The following is a 19551-nucleotide window of genomic DNA, read 5'->3' on the forward strand; positions in this document are numbered from 1 at the left end:
ATGTTGGTGACACGGCGGTGATAACAACATCCCGCAATTGTGTACACACAAACAATATTTTGAGTGTGCACAAATCATTGTCCACAAATCTGGGTTTTGTCTAATTTATTTTTATCCATCCTATCTTAGTTATTTTTATATCGGTATCACAACATAGGTGAAGTCTGAGCATCTCATGGCTCACAGCCTGGCATTTGGCTGGCTCAAGTGTTTACTTTACACACCTGTGTAACTTTCACCATTCTGCCCATAATAGAGCAAGTGTCCCTCTATCTCCTTCCATAAACTCCCGTTTTCCTTTGCCTTCCTTATTATCATCAATTTGTAATTTTTTTTTTTTTTTGATATTCAAGTACTATAGATAGTACTATAGAGGGTAGACCCTCTGATTGCAAACAGCTATACAATATGGCATCAAACGTTTTGACCAATATCACTAGTCTTTTTTAATCGGTTGGAAGATATTGCTTTTTAGCAATAAGCCCGCCAATGTACTTATTTATTTTCTGTACATGAAGTTTAAATAAATAAAATAAATAAATAAAGTGATCACTTAACCAGCTTGTGACAGGTCATAAGCCCTAGAAATACTCAATATTCCATTTTCTTATTCATCTATGTTGAGAAAAAATGTATAAATAAATAATTAAAATGTAACTTTGTTTTAAAATCACTATAAATATTTAATTATAACTTAATTATAATGTCTACCGGTTTCGAAGCTAACCGCTTCTTAATCAAGAATTAGTCTTGATAAAGAAGCGGTTAGCTTGATAAAGAAGATTGATATAGAAGGAATTACTCTTGATAAAGAAGCGGTTAGCTTCGAAACCGGTAGAAATTATAATTAAGTTATAATTAAATATTTATAGTGACTTTAAAACAAAGTTACATTTTAATTATAAAATGGAGAATCACAAAGATGGTGCTTCAAATATAAAGTATGAATAAATGTTTTCGCTAGATTTTCAGATAAGTATAGCCGCCATTCTGTCGACTGTACACGCACACATACAAGCAAGCCGCCTCATCTAACGCCATTACGGCAGCAAGCGACGGTTTGTAGAGGGATTTTATACAATTTATACTCAATGTAATTATTTTTTAATTCATCATTGTCACCGATCACATGAATATAATCTAATTACGATAATACTTCCAAAAATACTACTCTGTAAACGATTTTTTTTACGAAGCCAGTGTAAAGTTTTTAGATCTTTTTATATTTATATTGTATACATATATCAATGTTCTAGATTTACCGAATACGCATGTGTTATTTAAAATATATTTTTAGTTTTACGATAAAGATTTTTAAAGGCGTCAATTCCGCGGCCGAGTTTCAGTTGCAGCATTTTTTCGCACTTTCGGCGACAGCGCTTTTCTTCGGTTGATATACAGCGCGGTAACCGACATTGGAACCTCAATTTACGCCAACCGACTATCGACATCTGACACAATTTTCGGGCCAAAGCTAAGCTTGTTCTTTACACTATTGACATCTTTGGAAATCATTCCAAAGAAATATATTATTTATACTTTTTAATTTTATTTATTGTTTCGGCATTTACTTTATGGTAAGACATGTTACAATGATTAAAGAAAACACTTCCGAAACTAGTAGTCTTTAATAAAACTCAAGTGGTTTAAAAACAAGTGTTTTCTTTAATCATTATACTTTAACATGTTGAAATTTGGCTATGTTGATATTTGCGGCTACCGCCATCATACAATTTAAATGATAAAACATTCGCATAAGACCACTTTTGAGTTTTTTACTGTAAACACGGCTAGTTTTGAGAACTATAGATGTTGTCAAACAGGTGAAAATACCAGTTTGTATTTTCACCCTTTGATGAGTACATTTGTATTTCTCGAAACTAGTCGTGTTTACATTAATTAACCCTTTGAGTGATGAGTTTTAATGGAGATTTTATATCGAAAACGGCAGGACATTAATTTCAAATATATGATATTAAAATATGTTGGAAACATAGGAAATAATTTGATACTGGGTGACAGAGTCCACTATAGTCCAGTGATTCTAAACATAAAGGTCTTTTTTAATTAAATCTTTTACGTGTTATGTGACACATGTTTCGATGCATTCCGCATCATTTTCAAACGCCGTATAATGATGCGGAATGCATCGAAACACGTGTCACAGTAGATTTTAAGAAATAGTGGTATTTACTAAGTAAAACATTGATTAAAAATGGATAGGTTTTACCACAAAGTGACTGCCGAATCAATTAATAAAAATCGTAAAGGTCTTTTTAGGGACCGCGCTGGTGTGTCTGTAACAGTCTCTTTGGGGACGCTTTTTACGACAGCATTTTGTAAAAATGCTCTGATTGAAACTCTGACGTGCCAATTATGTTTTTATTCAACATATTTTCGCTATATTAGCTAATTATTATAGTTTTTTTCATATGACATATATATTTTTACGATATGGGAGGCGTATAGTGCATAGTTCTTGGAGATTAAATAGTCTTAAAAGTAAAAATAAAATAATAAAAATAAAAAAACATAGAGAAAATTCCCCTCTTAGACTGAATTTTTACATTTCCTCTTTATAATATTTTTCAGACCAATTTTTTTAGCTAAATATTTTATATTACATCACTAACGATGACACGATGTAATAAATGTGTTAAAATTTAATGAGAAAAGAGTAACGTGATTTTAATTTTAATATTATTTAAATTGTTTAGGAATCAAATGAGTGATTTTTTTTGTTGTTGGAATTTTCATCACAACACTACGACACTTTAGTGGTGCATAGGGCACTGCATGTTGCGGTGTTATCTTGGTCTCATTTATTGAATGTCATTAGTAGTCGCTGCTGTGTGGTCGGTTGCGGTAGACGCTCGACTGTGAAGTAGGCGTCGCGGGTTCGATCCCCGCCGATTGGAAAATTAATTGAAGAAATAGGTTTTTTCAGTCGGTCTGGGTGTTTGTGATGTATTTTTCACATCCACATTCCCTTTCCTTACTATCATCCTACCTGCATACGAGATTTTATTGATTTAATTTTTCCTTATGTGACATCGTCCATTCAGTCTCACAATAATAGTTTTGGGACTTTTATTCAGTAAAGTTCTCCCAAAAATACACATTTTGAATACTATACACAGAACTTTGTGAATGTCCTCTAAGTATTTTCCATCCATATAACGATCAGTATTATTATACGTGAAATATATAAAAGTTATTATATATGAAAGAAAATATCATTTCCTATTACACATATAACGCGTCATTCAATAAGTTTGTAGGATGACTGATAACAAATGATTTATTTAGGATTTTTTTTTATCAAGTTCTTGCTTTAAATGCACCAATGACGCCATATAATGTGTCGGATTGTGGTCCCGTGGTTAGTGTTGCGGACTCTTGAGTCAGAGTTTCTCGGTTTGAATCCACTCTACCATAATTTGATACCTATTTCTAATTATGAGCCGCTTAGGCTCACGGAAACAGTATGAAATTGAAATATTTTTGTAAATAATAAAAACACTAATATTTTTTTTTTTTTTTTAAAAACTTCAATTTTCAAAACAACAAAACAACTTTTAACAAAAGTAGACAAAACCAATATCTGGACTCTTTTATCATCCTACAACCTTATTGAGTGATTAATTATATCCATGTAATTCCATTTAAAAACAAAATCATTTATATTCTGCATAGTGTAATGATCAGCACGCTCGGCTACCATTTTGGAGGTCCCGGGATAGATTCCCAGAGGGGGCCAAATAAACATAAGTGATTTTTTCACTCTAATATTTATTCAATATTACCCTGGACTGGTACCCAAAGCGGAGGGCTGATCACCTTTCCTTCGTGTGTTAACGATCAAGATAACACTGCGTTTATATAACGCAGTGCCCTATGCACCATTGGGGTGCGGATAAGGGTTCGAATATTCTGCATAATAGACTTTTTTTGCTTTACAAACTTGGCAATATGGATGTACGCGACTTTACGTGAAAATAAAACAAAATTATATTTAGTTTGAATATTTGTAAAAAGAATATATTGTGATTAGCCAACCAAATTTATATTATGTATTCGCTTTTAGGTTATTGACACTGTATTCTACAGGGTGGCGCAAAACTAATATATCACCCTATCGGGGATGTTAAAATTTTTACAAATGGCGTCGTACGGCAATCATATTTGACGTTTGTGAACTGGACAGCTGTAGTATACAAACAGATTCGGGGCGGCTTAAAATTAAACGTCAAATTTTTTTTTTGAATACCTTTTTTACGAAATAAAAAAAAAATGATCTTGAGTGATGGAAATCTATTTTTTATTATTATTTATTTTCGGTACATAGATGCATTTTTTTCAAAACATTTTATTAATTATATGTATTACGGCTCTTTAGGCATAGCCTGTGTTGAGCCGAAATACTTGCATGTTAATACAATGAAGATTTTTGTTTGTTTTTTTTTTTTTTATTTGTAAAGTGTCCGCCTCCGTACTGTAATGGTCAGCACGCTCGGCTACCGTTCTGGAGGTCCTGGGTTCGATTCCCAGGGGGGGGGTTTAATAAATATAAGTGATTTTTTCACTGTAATATTTATTTAATATTTACCCTGGACTGGTACCTGAAGCGGAGGGCTGATCACCTTTCCTTCATGCGTAAACGATCAAGATAACACTGCATTTATATGAACCAGTGCCCTATGCACCATTTGGTGCGGATAAGGGTTTTTATTTTATTATTATTATTTATCCGCCTCCGTAGTGTAATGGTCAGCACGCTCGGCTACCGTTCTGGACGTCCCGGGTTTGATTCCCAAGGGGGGTTAAATAAATATAAGTGATTTTTTCACTGTAATATTTATTTAATATTTACCCTGGACTGGTACCTGAAGCGGAGGGCTGATCGCCTTTCCTTCATGTGTAAACGATCAAGATAACACTGCGTTTATATGAAGCAGTGCCCTATGCACCATTTGGTGCGGATAAGGGTTTTTATTTTATTATTATTATTTATCCGCCTCCGTAGTGTAATGGTCAGCACGCTCGGCTACCGTTCTGGATGTCCCGGGTTCGATTCCCAAGGGGGGCAAAATAAATATAAGTGATTTTTTCACAGTCATATTTATTCAATATTACCCTAGACTGGTACCTGAAGCGGAGGGCTGATCACCTTTCCTTCATGTGTAAACCATCAAGATAACACTGCGTTTATATGAAGCAGTGCCCTATGCACCATTCGGTGCGGATAAGGGTTTTTATTTTATTATTATTTAAAGTGAAAAAGATGATTTCCGTCTAGTGGCTGCCGCCAGTGTTATACATATTTGTGTCCGCTTTATCAATCTGTTTGTATACCGCAGCTGTCCAGTTCACTAATGTCAGACATGATTGACGTACGACGCTTCTTACGCTTCTTGACGTAGGGATCTGTTTGTGCCTCCGCATGTCGCTCTTGGGATGTCGACTCCCAGCTGTCTTTCCATCTTGACATACGAAGCCATTTGTAAAAACTATAACATCTTCCGATAGGGTGTTATTAATTTTGTGCCACCCCGTATCATTTTATAATCTTGGATCAATTTTTAAAACCATTGTATGATATGTATATTTATTTTTTATGAATAATGTCCAAAAATTGGTTTAGATTTAAAATTTATTGAATTATCTTATGTAATATGTGTCGATTTTATTCACATGAATTCCTTACTATCTACGATTAAATGTATTCCATATTGATCAGTGATTCTCGATTAGTGGTCCGCGTTACCCCAGGGATATGAAAAACTGCATAAAAGTAATCTTAATTCAAAAGTTAATAATGCTTTTAAAATATAAAATATAAAATATTTTGTACATTAAAAGCATTGTTGACTTTTAGGTATGGTAATATCCAGGGGCAGAAAAGCAGTGCCTCTCCTAACTTACCCGCGTGACATATAAAAACTTAACCAGAACCTACCCTCCCTACATATTTATTAGGTACTTTTCAATTTATTTGCATGTTTGGCCTCGTAATGCCGTTTAATGTTATACTTTTTCAAGATGGAAACAGAATCATTGCGTATCAGGCATGTTGGCTTTGTTTTAAATTCCACGAAAAAATAGTTTATAGTCCATCTGTCTTAAAAACTTCTCAGTTCTTCTGATTCTCTTCTTTCTTTAGTCCAACGTCTTTACTACTCGACGCCATTATGGGTCTTGAAATCGTCAGTATAGTGAAATACTCCCATATATGGGATATGATACGAACTACGCATCGATGGAATGTTCTTTTGATGGTTTTGCGTACACTAAAGGAAAAGAAATGTGTGATTTGCTCCGCGGGCCGCAAGTAGACACCCGGAGGGCCGCATGCGGGCCGCGGGTTGCCCGCCCTTGGTCTACTGCGTACCCTAGTAAGTAGTACCTAGCTTACCTTACTACCTACCTCTACTGTCTACCATAATTAATTCTCTTTGCACACCACTATTAATAGGGTATGCGTGCATATTAAAATGATTTTTGCCATCATGAGAACTGTATTTTGATGGTAATACATTTAAATAAAATAAATAATAAAAATTTTGATCATAACCATGATAAAGGGTACGCAAGTTTGAGGTCTTTCTTGAAGTAGTACGCAGGAAACACTGATTGGGAATCACTGTCATAGACGACACTTTGTCTTATTTTCTCAGCGGCCCAATCATCTTCATTTTCTTCTTCTTTTTAATGGCTTTTCACCCTTCTTGAGTGTTCTAGCCAGTTATTTGAGTTATTGAGTTATTACGGCCCAATCAAAGAACCTTATATGTACCACAAACAATACTTGTCATTATATAATTTATGTTCTCCTAACCCTTATCTGCACTCAATGGTACATAGGGCACTGCATCGTATTGATGCAGTGTCTCGATCGCTTAATGAAGCTTGATACAAGGTTTGTCATATCGCTCACTCCTTTCAACAACGTCATATATCAAAAAACTTGATTTTTCAGGAGATTGTTTTTTTTTAAAGTTTAAAAATATAATAAAATGTATTAAAAATAAATATCAAGCCACTCATTGAACTTTTTACTGTGCAACAGATCTTTTTAGGTAAAACCTGAAGGTTTTTTCTCCATTTGAAAAATATTTAGTTTATTTAAAAAAATAATTGAACAATACCTTTTCTTCAAAATGCATAAACAACGCTTTCTGCCCTGTAGCGGGTAAATATTAAGTTAAAAATATGCCGCTTTTGCTTGGATATAGTATATTTTCTAGGCATTCCGAAAACGTGCACAACTGAAACAATTTTTGATATATGACGTTGTTGAAAGGAGTGAGCGATATGCTGGTCGAAGTTTGGTTGGCTGCCGTGAGAAAACAAATCAAGCGAAGTCTGTGGATAAATTATTGTAAAAGTCAAGAGAGTTAGTCTCAATATTGGGTGTTTCTTTTTGTTTATGAGCATTTCCTACTATGCTATTTTATATATACAGTAGAACTCAGTTATAATGCAACTGTGGAAGCGTGTTTACTTGATGTGTGCGTTTTGCACTGATTACGGGCATCCACGTTTCCACTATCTCCTCAGAAGTTGCGTTTTATATTAAATAAATGAAAGAATAAATCAAACACAGATTTTTTGAGTCTACTAAGTTGTATTTTATTAACAAAAACACATAATTTTTTATGTGTTTTTGTTAATAAAATACAACTCAGTAGACTCAAAAAATCTGTGTTTGATTTTAAATTAATACATAAATTAAAATGGAGTTCTACAAATTAAACGCCAAATCAATAAATTACTTGAATGATTCGCGTTCATTTTCACAAAAGATTTTTGTTTACAAATAACTTATTCAAATTATTCAAATGTTACAAATTTTTTCACGACGAGGCGCGGTAAATGGGCAACTGAAGGTAGGTCAGGTCGCTCCGGTGGCTTGGGACGAAAGAGGATCTACTTTGCCTCGTCATGGCTTATAAAGGCATGGTGACGTCATGCTGTTGCACGGCCGTCTATGGTTTGCCATCATCAGTTCGTCTATGGTGGTCAGGCCGACCGAGGCACCATACAACTATAAGAAAGCACCTTCAATCAAAGAACACAAATCATAGTTAATGGTGGTGTTGGGCGGAAAGGGTAATTTTACCTTTTCACTTGACTCGTCGTAAATTGCGTGTAAGTTATTTTTACGCATGACTTTTGCGGCATCTTTTGATCTCATATCGATGTATACAGTATGGTTAAATGTTATCACTTCTTTTTAGAGATGTTTATCTCTATTATGAGCGTGAATCCGCCCGCAGATAGTGTGTTAACACGCTTTATTGAAACGTACAAAGAACTGCAAGATCCAAAGTACAGAAACACATCGCACAAAACCTAACACATACCTCTTTTGCCCAAAATAAATTGTAATGAAATAAGTTGTACAACCTGCTTACATTTTAAATTGAGTAAATTAAATATTGAAACTAAGTACAGTAAACCTCCCTATAATGTTGAGATAGGTACCGCATTATCAATGGGAACGTTGTAGGGGGTTAATGTTTTTAAATTATATTTTAATTTTAAATGACTCATTTCAGTCTTTTTGCTGGTTTAAATGTAAAAATATAATTTAAAGAATTAACCACTTTTAATAATGCGTTATAATAGGTTTTACTGTATAAAAGTGTGAATGAAGCAATAAATAACATGAGGTTGGCAATATTCATTGACGATAAAACCTGGTTTTTGATAACGCTAAGACACACAATTTGACCGCACAGCTAAAAAGTGACATTATATATCACAGTGGACGCAACAGTCAAGGCCGTTATAACTTAGTTCCACTGTATATTACTATATATATAAATATATAATATTTTATAATTCCAAAAATACTGTTTTATTACTCTATTCCATTGTACTATATGCTATGTAACGTAATAATGACTTTTAACCTCGAGTTTATTATAATAATGCAATGAACTCATATTTACAATATGAGTTCATTGCATTATTATAGTAAAGAATACCACCTTGTTTTTTTTTTTTTTTAATACAATTTATTTTTATTTAAATATTAACCATGTATTAAAAAATTTATTCCAAAATATTCATCCGTAATTAAGTCTTAATATAATATCCTAATGTTAATGTAACAGTTGTTGTCTGTTATACCCTGTGTCAAATGTACTCAACGAAATGTACTAATGAAGTATTTTCTGTATAATAATTTTTTATGTATTAAGGAAAGTGTAATTCATGTAATTTATACATATATATATAATAATATAATACTATCAATATTGTATATTTTTCGTGTTAATTGTAGTTTTTAATATCGTCACCTTTGCGAGGTTAGAAAATAAATTATACAGTTCGGCCAGATGCTGCGATATGTTGATACGCTTCTTCTTATCCTGCGTCATTGTCCTCATCAGACTGTCCTCAATGTGTTTTGAATATTGAAAGCATTAACTTTGTGGATCATATTGATATATTATTTTGAGAAATAAAAAGACTTTGTTTTTTGATCCACTCACATTTTTATTAACAACCAACTAGTTTCGGCAACAACCTGTTTTCTCTTCAGGGTTTAATTTATGACTGTCTTTTTATTTCTCAAAATAATATGTCCTCATTGTCATCATCCTTTCTCCGTGTCCTTAAAACATTGTGTTTAGTTGCCCTCCACCTGTACAGACACACTGCCAACCGCATCGCTCAAACCACCGATGGCAGCCTTGATTTAGTTAGTCCATCTTAAGGAGATCTTTCTCTTCTTCTACTACCTTTGACCCCTCCCGTGACCATTTACTCTTCAAACCTGTTATCATTTATTCTGTATCCGAAAAACTGAAGGACTCGTCTCAAACAGACGGAACAACGCAATTTTATAAACTCAAGTACTTGAACTTAAAATATGCAGGACATCTTTAGACGGAGAAATTAACTCTTCATAGCAGCCATCTTTATTTGTAAGATGTAGGTGTTTTTCGCTTTCCCTAAATACTTAATCATAACTGATTAAGCGCTATTTGTCTTTTGTTACTGGCAACCCTTTTTGCAGTATAACCGCGACTAAATTCACATGACAAGGTCATTTTGTGGATCTTCACGCGTTGTTTGCGGGAAACGCTGAAAAGCATCTTTTACATACATTTGATAGGGAGCGGGGGACGCTTATAAGCGTTCTATTTGCTTACTTTTGGTAGAGCGTAAGATGCCAGAAAACATTGTACAGATCGGAATCGGGTTTGCGGTTACTTGTGATTAGGGTCAGGGTTGATAAAAAATTGCCCGCCAACAATGTGTTAGTTTACCACTTTTTATGAAATGTAATTAATCGCAATAAATTTAAAATAGAAGAAGACAAATTCAATCCACACCTGATTGTATATTGTATCCATCATTAACAATAGTATTTGGGCGTCTTGTCAATAGATGGCAGTCTACAAGAGTCGTTTCCGGACTTTGACACAAAACCGGATATGGTATTACAGCGTATTAACATATTGAAGTATTTGATACAGCTTCGAGACAGGAAGTTTAAAATATTTGTGTTAAACAGTGCCTCCCGTATCAAATATAAGCCGTGGCCTGGATTTGGCAACATCCTATCGGCTATTATTAGTAATTTTTCTCAGTATCATATACATATCGTAGTCATACAGGAGAAAGTGACCAAATGCATTGTTTTACAAAAACGTGATCATTGACTATTTGATATCTTACTAGCGTAATATTGCCCTGAAAACAATCCCAAAGGATTTAAACTTGCAAGTATAATATATTGACTTGTTAGAAATTACTAACTGCATTGATGTTTATTTTCTTGCAAACCAAAAGTGACTTAAATGGCCCTCCTGAAAATTTTACGTTTTGTTAGTTGGTCACTTTCTCCTGTACGACTACAATATCACCATTTAACATTGCATTGCGTCATTAGTAATGTTTATGAAATAAATCTATGCAAACAATTCTACAAAACTCTTGACCTCCCAATTTACGGCGATCAATTGTCTTAAAATGAATATTTTTTTGTTATTTTTCTATCAACAAAATTGTATTATTGTCATAGTAACGGATTACGTACGGATTTGGCATTTCAATAGCGACACGGCATTGTATTTACCATCAAGGAGGCACTGTATTTTTCAGTTCAAAATTCACAACATTGCCATTGTAAGAAAATATTGTCTCTACCTGTAGTACAAAACTACCGAATACCAGTTTTTTTTAGTTTTTACAATATTAATAGAATATGTTGCCATATTTACAAATAAGACATTTGAGGTGTTGCGATTTTAACCAATTTTTACAATGTTCGTGCAAAAATAATACATGAAATTATTGGTGATCTCAAATAAACAAAAAAATTCATGGTAAATTTATATGGGAAACAACTATTTTTTTAAATTATTGCACATAATATAAAATTTTATACATTATTTAAATTATGTTACTCTTTTGTCTATTGACTTGTGTACTAAAATTAATTTTGTCTTTCATTGCCATTGAAATAAGCAATATGAGGCTTGTCTCTTATTGTTACTGAAATAAGCAATATGAGGCTTGTCTCTCATTGCCACTGAAATAAGCAATATGAGGCTTAACTCTTATTGCCACTGGAATAAGCAATATGAGGCTTGTCTCTTATTGTTACTGAAATAAGCAATATGAGGCTTGTCTCTCACTGTGACTGAAATAAGCAATATGAGGCTTGTCTCTTACTGTGACTGAAATAAGCAAGAATTGGTTTGTCTCTCATTGTCACTGAAATAAGCAATAATAGGCTTGTCTCTCATTGCCTTTGAAATAAGCAATATTAGGCTTGCCTCGCAATAGCATTCAAAGCATTAATATTAGGTTAGGCTTGTTTCTCATTGTCATTTAACTGAGCAATCTTTGGCATCCTTTTATTATCATTAATACAAGCAATGAGTACATATTTAAATTGTCTCTTTGTCATTAAAATTAGCAATATTTGGCTTGTCTCTCATTACCAGTGAAATAATGCATGGCAGCAATTATATTTTGCATCACACGGTGAAAACAAATTGTTTTGCTTCTTTTTCTCTCACAATTCCTTCATATCAGACTACCAACAAAATGGCAGAATTATTATTTAATGTAAAAAAAATGTAAGAAATATGTCCCCCTCAAATGTCTTTACCAAACCAAGAATATTTTGCATTTAAAAGTATGGTATTTAGTTTAAAAACAAGGTGATTTTTTAATAAATGCACTGCATATTATTTATGAGTGATACATTTGTATTAAGACTACTTTATTTTGTACCCGCATAACTCGGTTATTGCTTGGAAATGTTTGTTTTTGATTGTATAATTTACGTGTCGAACAAATTATAAATTATCTATGTATATATATCTGCTCAATATTTGATAACTCTTATGTATGTATTAAATGTGTAGAATACGATATCTCAATGTATGAATATGTGGGCATTGCTTTAGTGAAATTACTGTCTATGATTTGGAAGTGTCATTGCGTCTATGGAGCAAGTCTGTGTATTCCATAGACAATGTTTCGGCTTTCATTTCTTCATAAGATGGCCGAAAACGAAGAAAAATCATTTGTAAATGGAAAAACAATCTAAATGTTTAATAGGAAATATTCAATTTTATGTATCAGTAAATTAGTTATTACAACGAACTTGTTTTATTTTTTCCCCTTTCTCGATGACATTCCTTTTGCGATGACTCGGGTAGATCCCTACTACCACGACAAGCAATCCTCCGGCTGGCAACACTGAAAAGCACATCACGCGGGCTGACCTACCCAACGAACGGAACCAAACCCCATAAAAGGACTCATGAATTACATGAAATTATAATAACTTTAAACACAAATAGTAAATTTATTTATTGACTTGGCGTTTAATTTGTAGAACTCCATTTTAATTTATGCATTAATTTTAAATCAAACACAGATTTTTTGAGTCTAAGTTGTATTTTATTAACAAAAAACACATAAAAAATTATATTGTGACAATTGTTGCTTGTTATAAACTATTGCTGCACGTGTTAAAACTGTCACTTAGAATTGTATAGCTACATTAGGACCTACATAAGGAGCTACATAAGGACCGTAGTCCATTTGATCTTCAAATTAGTTTGATAATGCCCTAACAAGGCGAAACAATAATTAACATACAAATTGCAAAGTAAAATATAAAGCGTATACATTAACAATGTCCGCCTCCGTAGTGTAATGGTCAGCACGCTCGGCTACCGTTCTGGAGGTCCCGGGTTCGATTCCCAAGGGGGGTAAAATAAATATGAGTGATTTTTTCACTGTAATATTTATTCAATATTACCCTGGACTGGTACCTGAAGCGGAGGGCTGATCACCTTTCCTTCATGTGTAAACGATTGAGATAACACTGCGTTAATATGACACAGTGCCCTATGCACCATTGGGGTGCGGATAAGAGTTTTATTTTATATACATTAACAAAATTTCAAAAATAAGCAAGAATACTCTTATTAAAGATGTAGAAGAATCCCGCTTCAGAATACCCCTTCAGACACATGGAACAGATCAATATCCAATACAAGGCTGAGATAAGCATTATCAATAAAATTAAGATAGGTGTATTGGTTTGGGCATGCGGGGCAAATGAGTAAAGAAAGAACAGTGTTTGATAATGTCTTAATAAGACGAAACGCGTCACGTATTAACATATACATAAATAAATGTAGAATTTATTCCGATAAACCTTGTTTAATTTTGGATATATTACCCAACAATCCAATATGGAATTCTACCAACTGTCTGCAGTTACAATAAAAAAGAAAGAACGCTTAAACAAATTTATGAGGCGAATGTATTTGAAAATAGAGCAGAGAACGACAGAGGAAATTGAAATTGAAAATCATGGTTTTGTTCATTGTTATTAATGGTTTCGTGCATATGAACTGGTGGAGTTCGGTGCATCCAACAAGTTAAGAACCACTGGTCTACTGTTTTCAGTATCATGCGTAGTATTCTGATGGAGTGTAAATCCCAGTATGGATTATTGTTTTGAAAAATTATCATTTAAATTGAATACAGGAAGAGGTAATCTATTTATATCAGCAAAGTGTTCCCCTTTTGTACCATAATTGATGATTAAATGTATGTGTCACCAATTTATCAGTAAAATACATCTATGCGGTCAAACTGCTTAGCCTTGCGGTCATACATATACCATAAAGTAAGGGTGACGCATTGTTATGGGTTTTTTTGCAATGTGAAAATAGGGATTTTATTAATTTGAATAGAGGCAAACAATCTATCCCTGTACGCTACGAAGTAAGTGTAGTGATTCGAACCCTCATCCGCACCCGATGGTGCATAGGGCACTGCATCATATAAATGCAGTGTTATCTTGATCGTTAACACATGAAGGAAAGGTCATCAGCCCTCCGTTTCAGGTACCAGTCCAGGGTAATATTGAATAAATATTAGAATGAAGAAATCACTTATATTTATTTAACCCCCCTTGGGAATCGAACCCGAGACCTCCAGTACGGTAGCCGAGCGTGCTGACCATTGCACAACGGAGGCGAACGAAAAGTGTAGTGATAGTTTTGGGTTGTGGTCCCGTAGTTACTGTCGCGGTCTTAAGTAATAGTTTCTCGGTTCGAACCCCTCTAGCGCAATTTGATACCTATTTCTAATAATGAGCCGCTTAGGCTCACAGAAATAGTATGAAATTGAAATATTTGTGTAAATTACAAAAACACAAATATTTATCTTCAAAAAAAAAAAAAATAGGTAAGTACATAAGTGTAAGGTAAGTTAGTACGAGTGTATGCCTTATCTCAGCCTTGCATTATTTCCTTATACCACCATTCGAACATCTATCATACATGGTTTTGCCGCATATGGTCTACTTTTATCCTTCTTTTACTAACTCCGTGCTTCACCTCCATGCATTGCACCAATTCAACCGTCGATGCTGTGGACAGTTCACACAAGAAAGAATGTGAAATTATATGATATATTTTTTATTTATTTTTATTTTATTTTATTTGGGATTTTTACAGCCAAAACAATATATTATACAACATTAATTTACCAAACTATGGCCAATTACAAAAAATCCTCCGATAATGCTATTCTTATGTTGGTTGGGGTGAGTGAGTGTGTGTGTATATATATGTATGTATACAAGTTCCAAAAAATCCAACTCCATGTTTCACTTCCATACTTTAGGGTGGGAACTAGTACTCTGTTATGCACTGCCAATTTAGCTTAAATACATATATTCAAAAGCTTTTACAAATATTTTAGTATAAAAATAAATTTAAATGTATTTGGTTTATTAAATTTTTTTAATAATTTTAAATAAATTGTTTAAAATACAATTAAAAAACCGTTTCGCATTTCATCGCGGAGTTGACGCGATTGTTTTGTTTTGTAATTATTTACTTGAATGTATTGTTCTCAAGTCGTGTTGAAAAAACTTGCGATGTGTCATGGGTTCACACAAAAACATAAAACTAATGTCTAAGTAAAAGAGTAAACTCATTTTGTACGGCGTATATTATGTGGTCGTGTAATGGATTTAACCTTTTTACTCGGTAATTGAAACATAGTGTATCTCTAAGTGTACAATTAGTAAAAGAATAATACTTGTTGTATGCTGTAAGTAATGTTTTATGTTATTGATTTGGTCTTTTTTACTCGGTAGTAGAAACTTGAGAGGTGATTTGACGCCTTAAGTACAAGGCATGAACGTAGCAATAGAACCATTCCCATTCAGTTCGAATTGGTATTTGCTACGGAGTGTACGCGCCGACGTCTCTTCTGTTATTGTGCATCCTGTGATTTCATATCTAATCAGTTACAATAAAAAAAAATTGCCGGTATCATTGCATAACGATAAAATATAATTGTATTATTCAATCAGCGAGGACCGTGCGGTGTGTCACCCGTATCCCTGTGTAAAACTTCATGTCAGTGCGATTCAGTGAGTGAAGATTTGAAAATGGCAGACCCAAGTAAATTGACAAGCGAAGAAAAAGCCGAAATCAGAGAGCAGTTCACGCAGGTTTGTGCCGATTATTGAATTATAATTACCGTCGCCTTTTACTGACCCCAATTCATAGGTTAAAGTACATTATATGTGTGCAGGACCCGCGACTGTCGGCAAAACATGGCATGTCTGCGTTTGGCGTTTTGACGTTCGCCGAATTTCTCCGCCGAATTTGCGTCTCCAAATATCGATTCGATGGGGTTAAAAACATAATTTAAAACGGTCTCGACACATCTCGCATGATTTTGACTTTTTAAAATGGTTACCTTCAGAGGTTTTTCGTTTAGTGTACGCCGTTTTTGGATTGTTTTCGTGCGGGTGGGAGTGGCCGAAATTACAAGTTTTGTCGTCGCGTTTTGTCTCCGAATTTTGCAATACCGTTCTGGCCATTTCGCTTGCACCTTATATGGTTTTCCTTTTGCATTTACGACACATTGACCGCGCCACATAATTTTGCTGAACAACATGTGAGGAATTGCAAAGGATTCTTTGCATTCTCGCGTAATTCGACATACTTATGCACCGTGTTATTATTTGTACGAGTGTCGGGCCAGACGTGTCTAACTCACAAAAATGATTAAAAAAAACGAATGAAAAATGATACCTGTACATCGCTCACTCTTTACAACGTCATATTAAAAAACTTGATTTTTCAGCAGATCGTTTTTAAAGTTTAAAAATACAATAAAATTTATTAAAAATACATATCAAGCCACTTATTGAACTTTTTACTGTGCGACAGATCTTTTTAGGTAAAACCTGAATGTTTTTTCTCCATTTAAAATATATTTTGGATATTTAAAAAAATAATTATACAACATCTTTTCTTAAAAATGCAAAAACAACACTTTCTGCCCTGTAGCAGGTAAATATTAAGTTAAAAATATGCCCGTTTTTGCTGGGATATAGTACATTTTCTGGGCATTCCGTAAACATGCACAACTGAAAATTGACGATTTTTGATACATGACGTTGTTAAAAGGAGTGAACGCTATGTTTAGGACATTTTTTTATTGTTTTAAAACAGTTTTTTTTATATTTCATTTTGAATATCGGTTAACATGCTTAAACACATTTTAACATGACGTATTTAATTTATATATTAAATATTAAAATCAAAACACATCGGCTGTCCAAACTCAAAACACAGTAAGGGACATTTTTTTGTAGTACGTTTTTTTTGCATTTTTGGACTAAGTAGATTCTACTTAATCCAAAAATGCAAAAAAAAACGTACTACAAAAAATGTCCCTTACTGTGTTTTGAGTTTGGACAGCCGACATGTCATCGCGTCATTGTGAGTTGCACAAGTCTGTTGTCAACCCATGCATTTGTCATCAGCCGCCATTCAACTCGTTCAAAAAAAGGAAAGTCTTTGATAATTCATATATGTCCGACCGCGAAATGTCCCTCCACATTCGTCAGAACAATGCCCGTATTATGTGCGCAATGTTTTCATTTATTATTAACAATCTCCGCCTCTTCCACATTCACGTATCTCCTCATACATAACCGCCGATAATTCCGACTCGCTACCTGATCGCTTTCGAGTGTTTGAAATATAGTGACACCCATATAAAAAACTTGAATGGAGGGAAAATTTACTTCTACTACTACTACTACCATCACGCTGTTTCCCCGCAGGGGTAGGCAGAGATGATGGAACGCCACACTCTTCTGTCCTGACTCTCCTCGCTTCCTTCACATCCATACATCTAATCATAAATGACTTTTGACACCACCAGATTTTAGGTTCTGATTTTCACATTCGCCACACATATTTTATTAGTTATTCTCTCGCCATCCATTCGCTCCACATGTCCATACCACCACTTAAAGAACTCTTCTTAATCTTTTCAATTATCCCTAATAATAATTATCCTTAAAGTGATCCCTTAAACCAGCCTATGACGGTCGTAAGCCCTGTAAATGCCCAGACTTCCATGTTCTTCTTCATCTTTGATTAGATGTCAAAAAAATATATGATTGAAAAACGTACATACTTATAACTAATTTCAGTGATGGGGAATAACGGACTTTTTTTTAAAATTACTATTTGCAATTTTTATCAGAAATATTTTGTAAAAGAAAATGGTTTTTATATAAATGACTCGTATTTAACGATCGAATAATAAACTAGCTCTGTTTTTTATCCTCTATAATTCTTGTGGACCGTATTCTTGAAGCTACATTTTTTTTCTTAAAATTTGCAAAAAATCACACTGATTTATGAAGTTTGAATGATTTACGTTTGGTCGAATTTTATATCCAGTGTAACAGCAATTTTTCGGAATTTGGAACTTGTATAGGGTGTTTTTTTAGAGGCATACCAATTCAAATTTCCCGCAAAAAATTGATGCTGGCACCCGCCGTGTGGCATGTTGCGCCATCTTGTTGAAACCACAGCTCTGTCACATCGATGCCATTCAACTGAGGTACGAAGAAGTCGGTAATCATGGTTCTGTAGCGCTCTCCGTTGACCGTAACATTCTGGCCGGCATAATCTTTTAAATAATATGGGCCAATGATTCCACCTGCCCTTAAAGCACACCAAACAGTGACTTTTTATAGATGTAAGGGCGTCTCGACAACGGCTTCTGCGTTTTCTCCACTCCAAATTCGGGAATTCCGCTTATTGACATAGTCATTTAACCGAAAATGTGCCTCATCGGTGAACAAAATTTTGCGTTGAAAAAGAGGATCAAGCTGAATATTGTTTTCGGCCCATTCACCGAACCTACGAGGCGCATAGTGGTCATTCAGTTTATTCATGTTGAAATAGCGAAACTGACTACAAATGAACTCTCAACTGTAAAATTGACAGTCTGTAGAAAACAGTGCCAGTTTAAAAATAAAACCTCTAAAATAACCCTTACATAGGTACATGTATCCTTTGACTGACACAAATTGTTCAAATTATTAAAGAAAACACTTGTTTTTTTACCACTTGAGTTTATTAGTTTATTATTAATAGTGTTTTCCAAAAAATTCAATTAAATTTAAAAAGAGGTAAAATATCTGTGAACAGAGTGTAGTTTACAATGGTTAAAGAAAACACTTGTTTTTTACCACTTGAGTTTTATTAAAGACAACATGTTTCAGAAGTTAAACTTCCATCATTCAGGTCTGTATAATAACGGAAATATAACATATAAAATAGTTCTATAAATAAGGAGAGGGGAAAGTTAGGGGGGGGGGGTTAGTCAAGGGGCTGAGTTTGAAAACAATGGAAAAATGAAAAGCAAAGGTGAAGAATTTTGAAACAATATATTATTTAATAAATTATTATTAGAATTTAGGTTTTTTTTGGATTTCTAAATTTTCAAGTTATTACATAATTTGTCCTTTATATGGAACAAGTTACTTTAGTGTAGTTTACATTTAGACCTGAAGATGGAAGCTTAGCTTCCGAAACTAGTCGTCATAAAATAAACTCAAGTGGTAAAAAAACAAGTGTTTTCTTTAATAATTTTAACGTGTCTTACCACAAAGTAAATGCCGAAACAATAAATAAAATATGTATTGTTCATATGTAAGTACTTTAC

General features: G+C 33.8%; 2 protein-coding genes across 3 annotated transcripts in view; both read left to right on the plus strand.

Moving 5' to 3' along the window:
- The window catches only part of LOC148306980 (uncharacterized), a 30323-nt gene extending 27792 nt beyond the window's left edge, over window positions 1–2531 (plus strand). Inside the window, exon 20 of the mRNA XM_088264143.1 lies at window positions 965–2531. The gene's annotated coding sequence lies outside the window, so the exon portion shown is untranslated. The remainder of the gene's footprint in view (window positions 1–964) is intronic.
- Window positions 2532–15731: 13200 nt separating this feature from the next.
- The window catches only part of Fim (plastin-2 fimbrin), a 61336-nt gene continuing 57516 nt past the window's right edge, over window positions 15732–19551 (plus strand). For both annotated transcript variants that reach the window (XM_088264151.1, XM_088264152.1), the window contains exon 1: window positions 15732–16021. In XM_088264151.1, coding sequence (XP_088120277.1) covers window positions 15959–16021 — 63 coding nt within the window. In that variant the 5' untranslated portion in view covers window positions 15732–15958. The remainder of the gene's footprint in view (window positions 16022–19551) is intronic.

The sequence above is a fragment of the Brachycentrus maculatus genome, unplaced genomic scaffold (assembly GCF_059751285.1).
Source record: "Brachycentrus maculatus isolate JH-2025_06_01 unplaced genomic scaffold, ASM5975128v1 h1tg000216l, whole genome shotgun sequence".
In the NCBI taxonomy this organism is placed as follows: domain Eukaryota; kingdom Metazoa; phylum Arthropoda; class Insecta; order Trichoptera; family Brachycentridae; genus Brachycentrus; species Brachycentrus maculatus.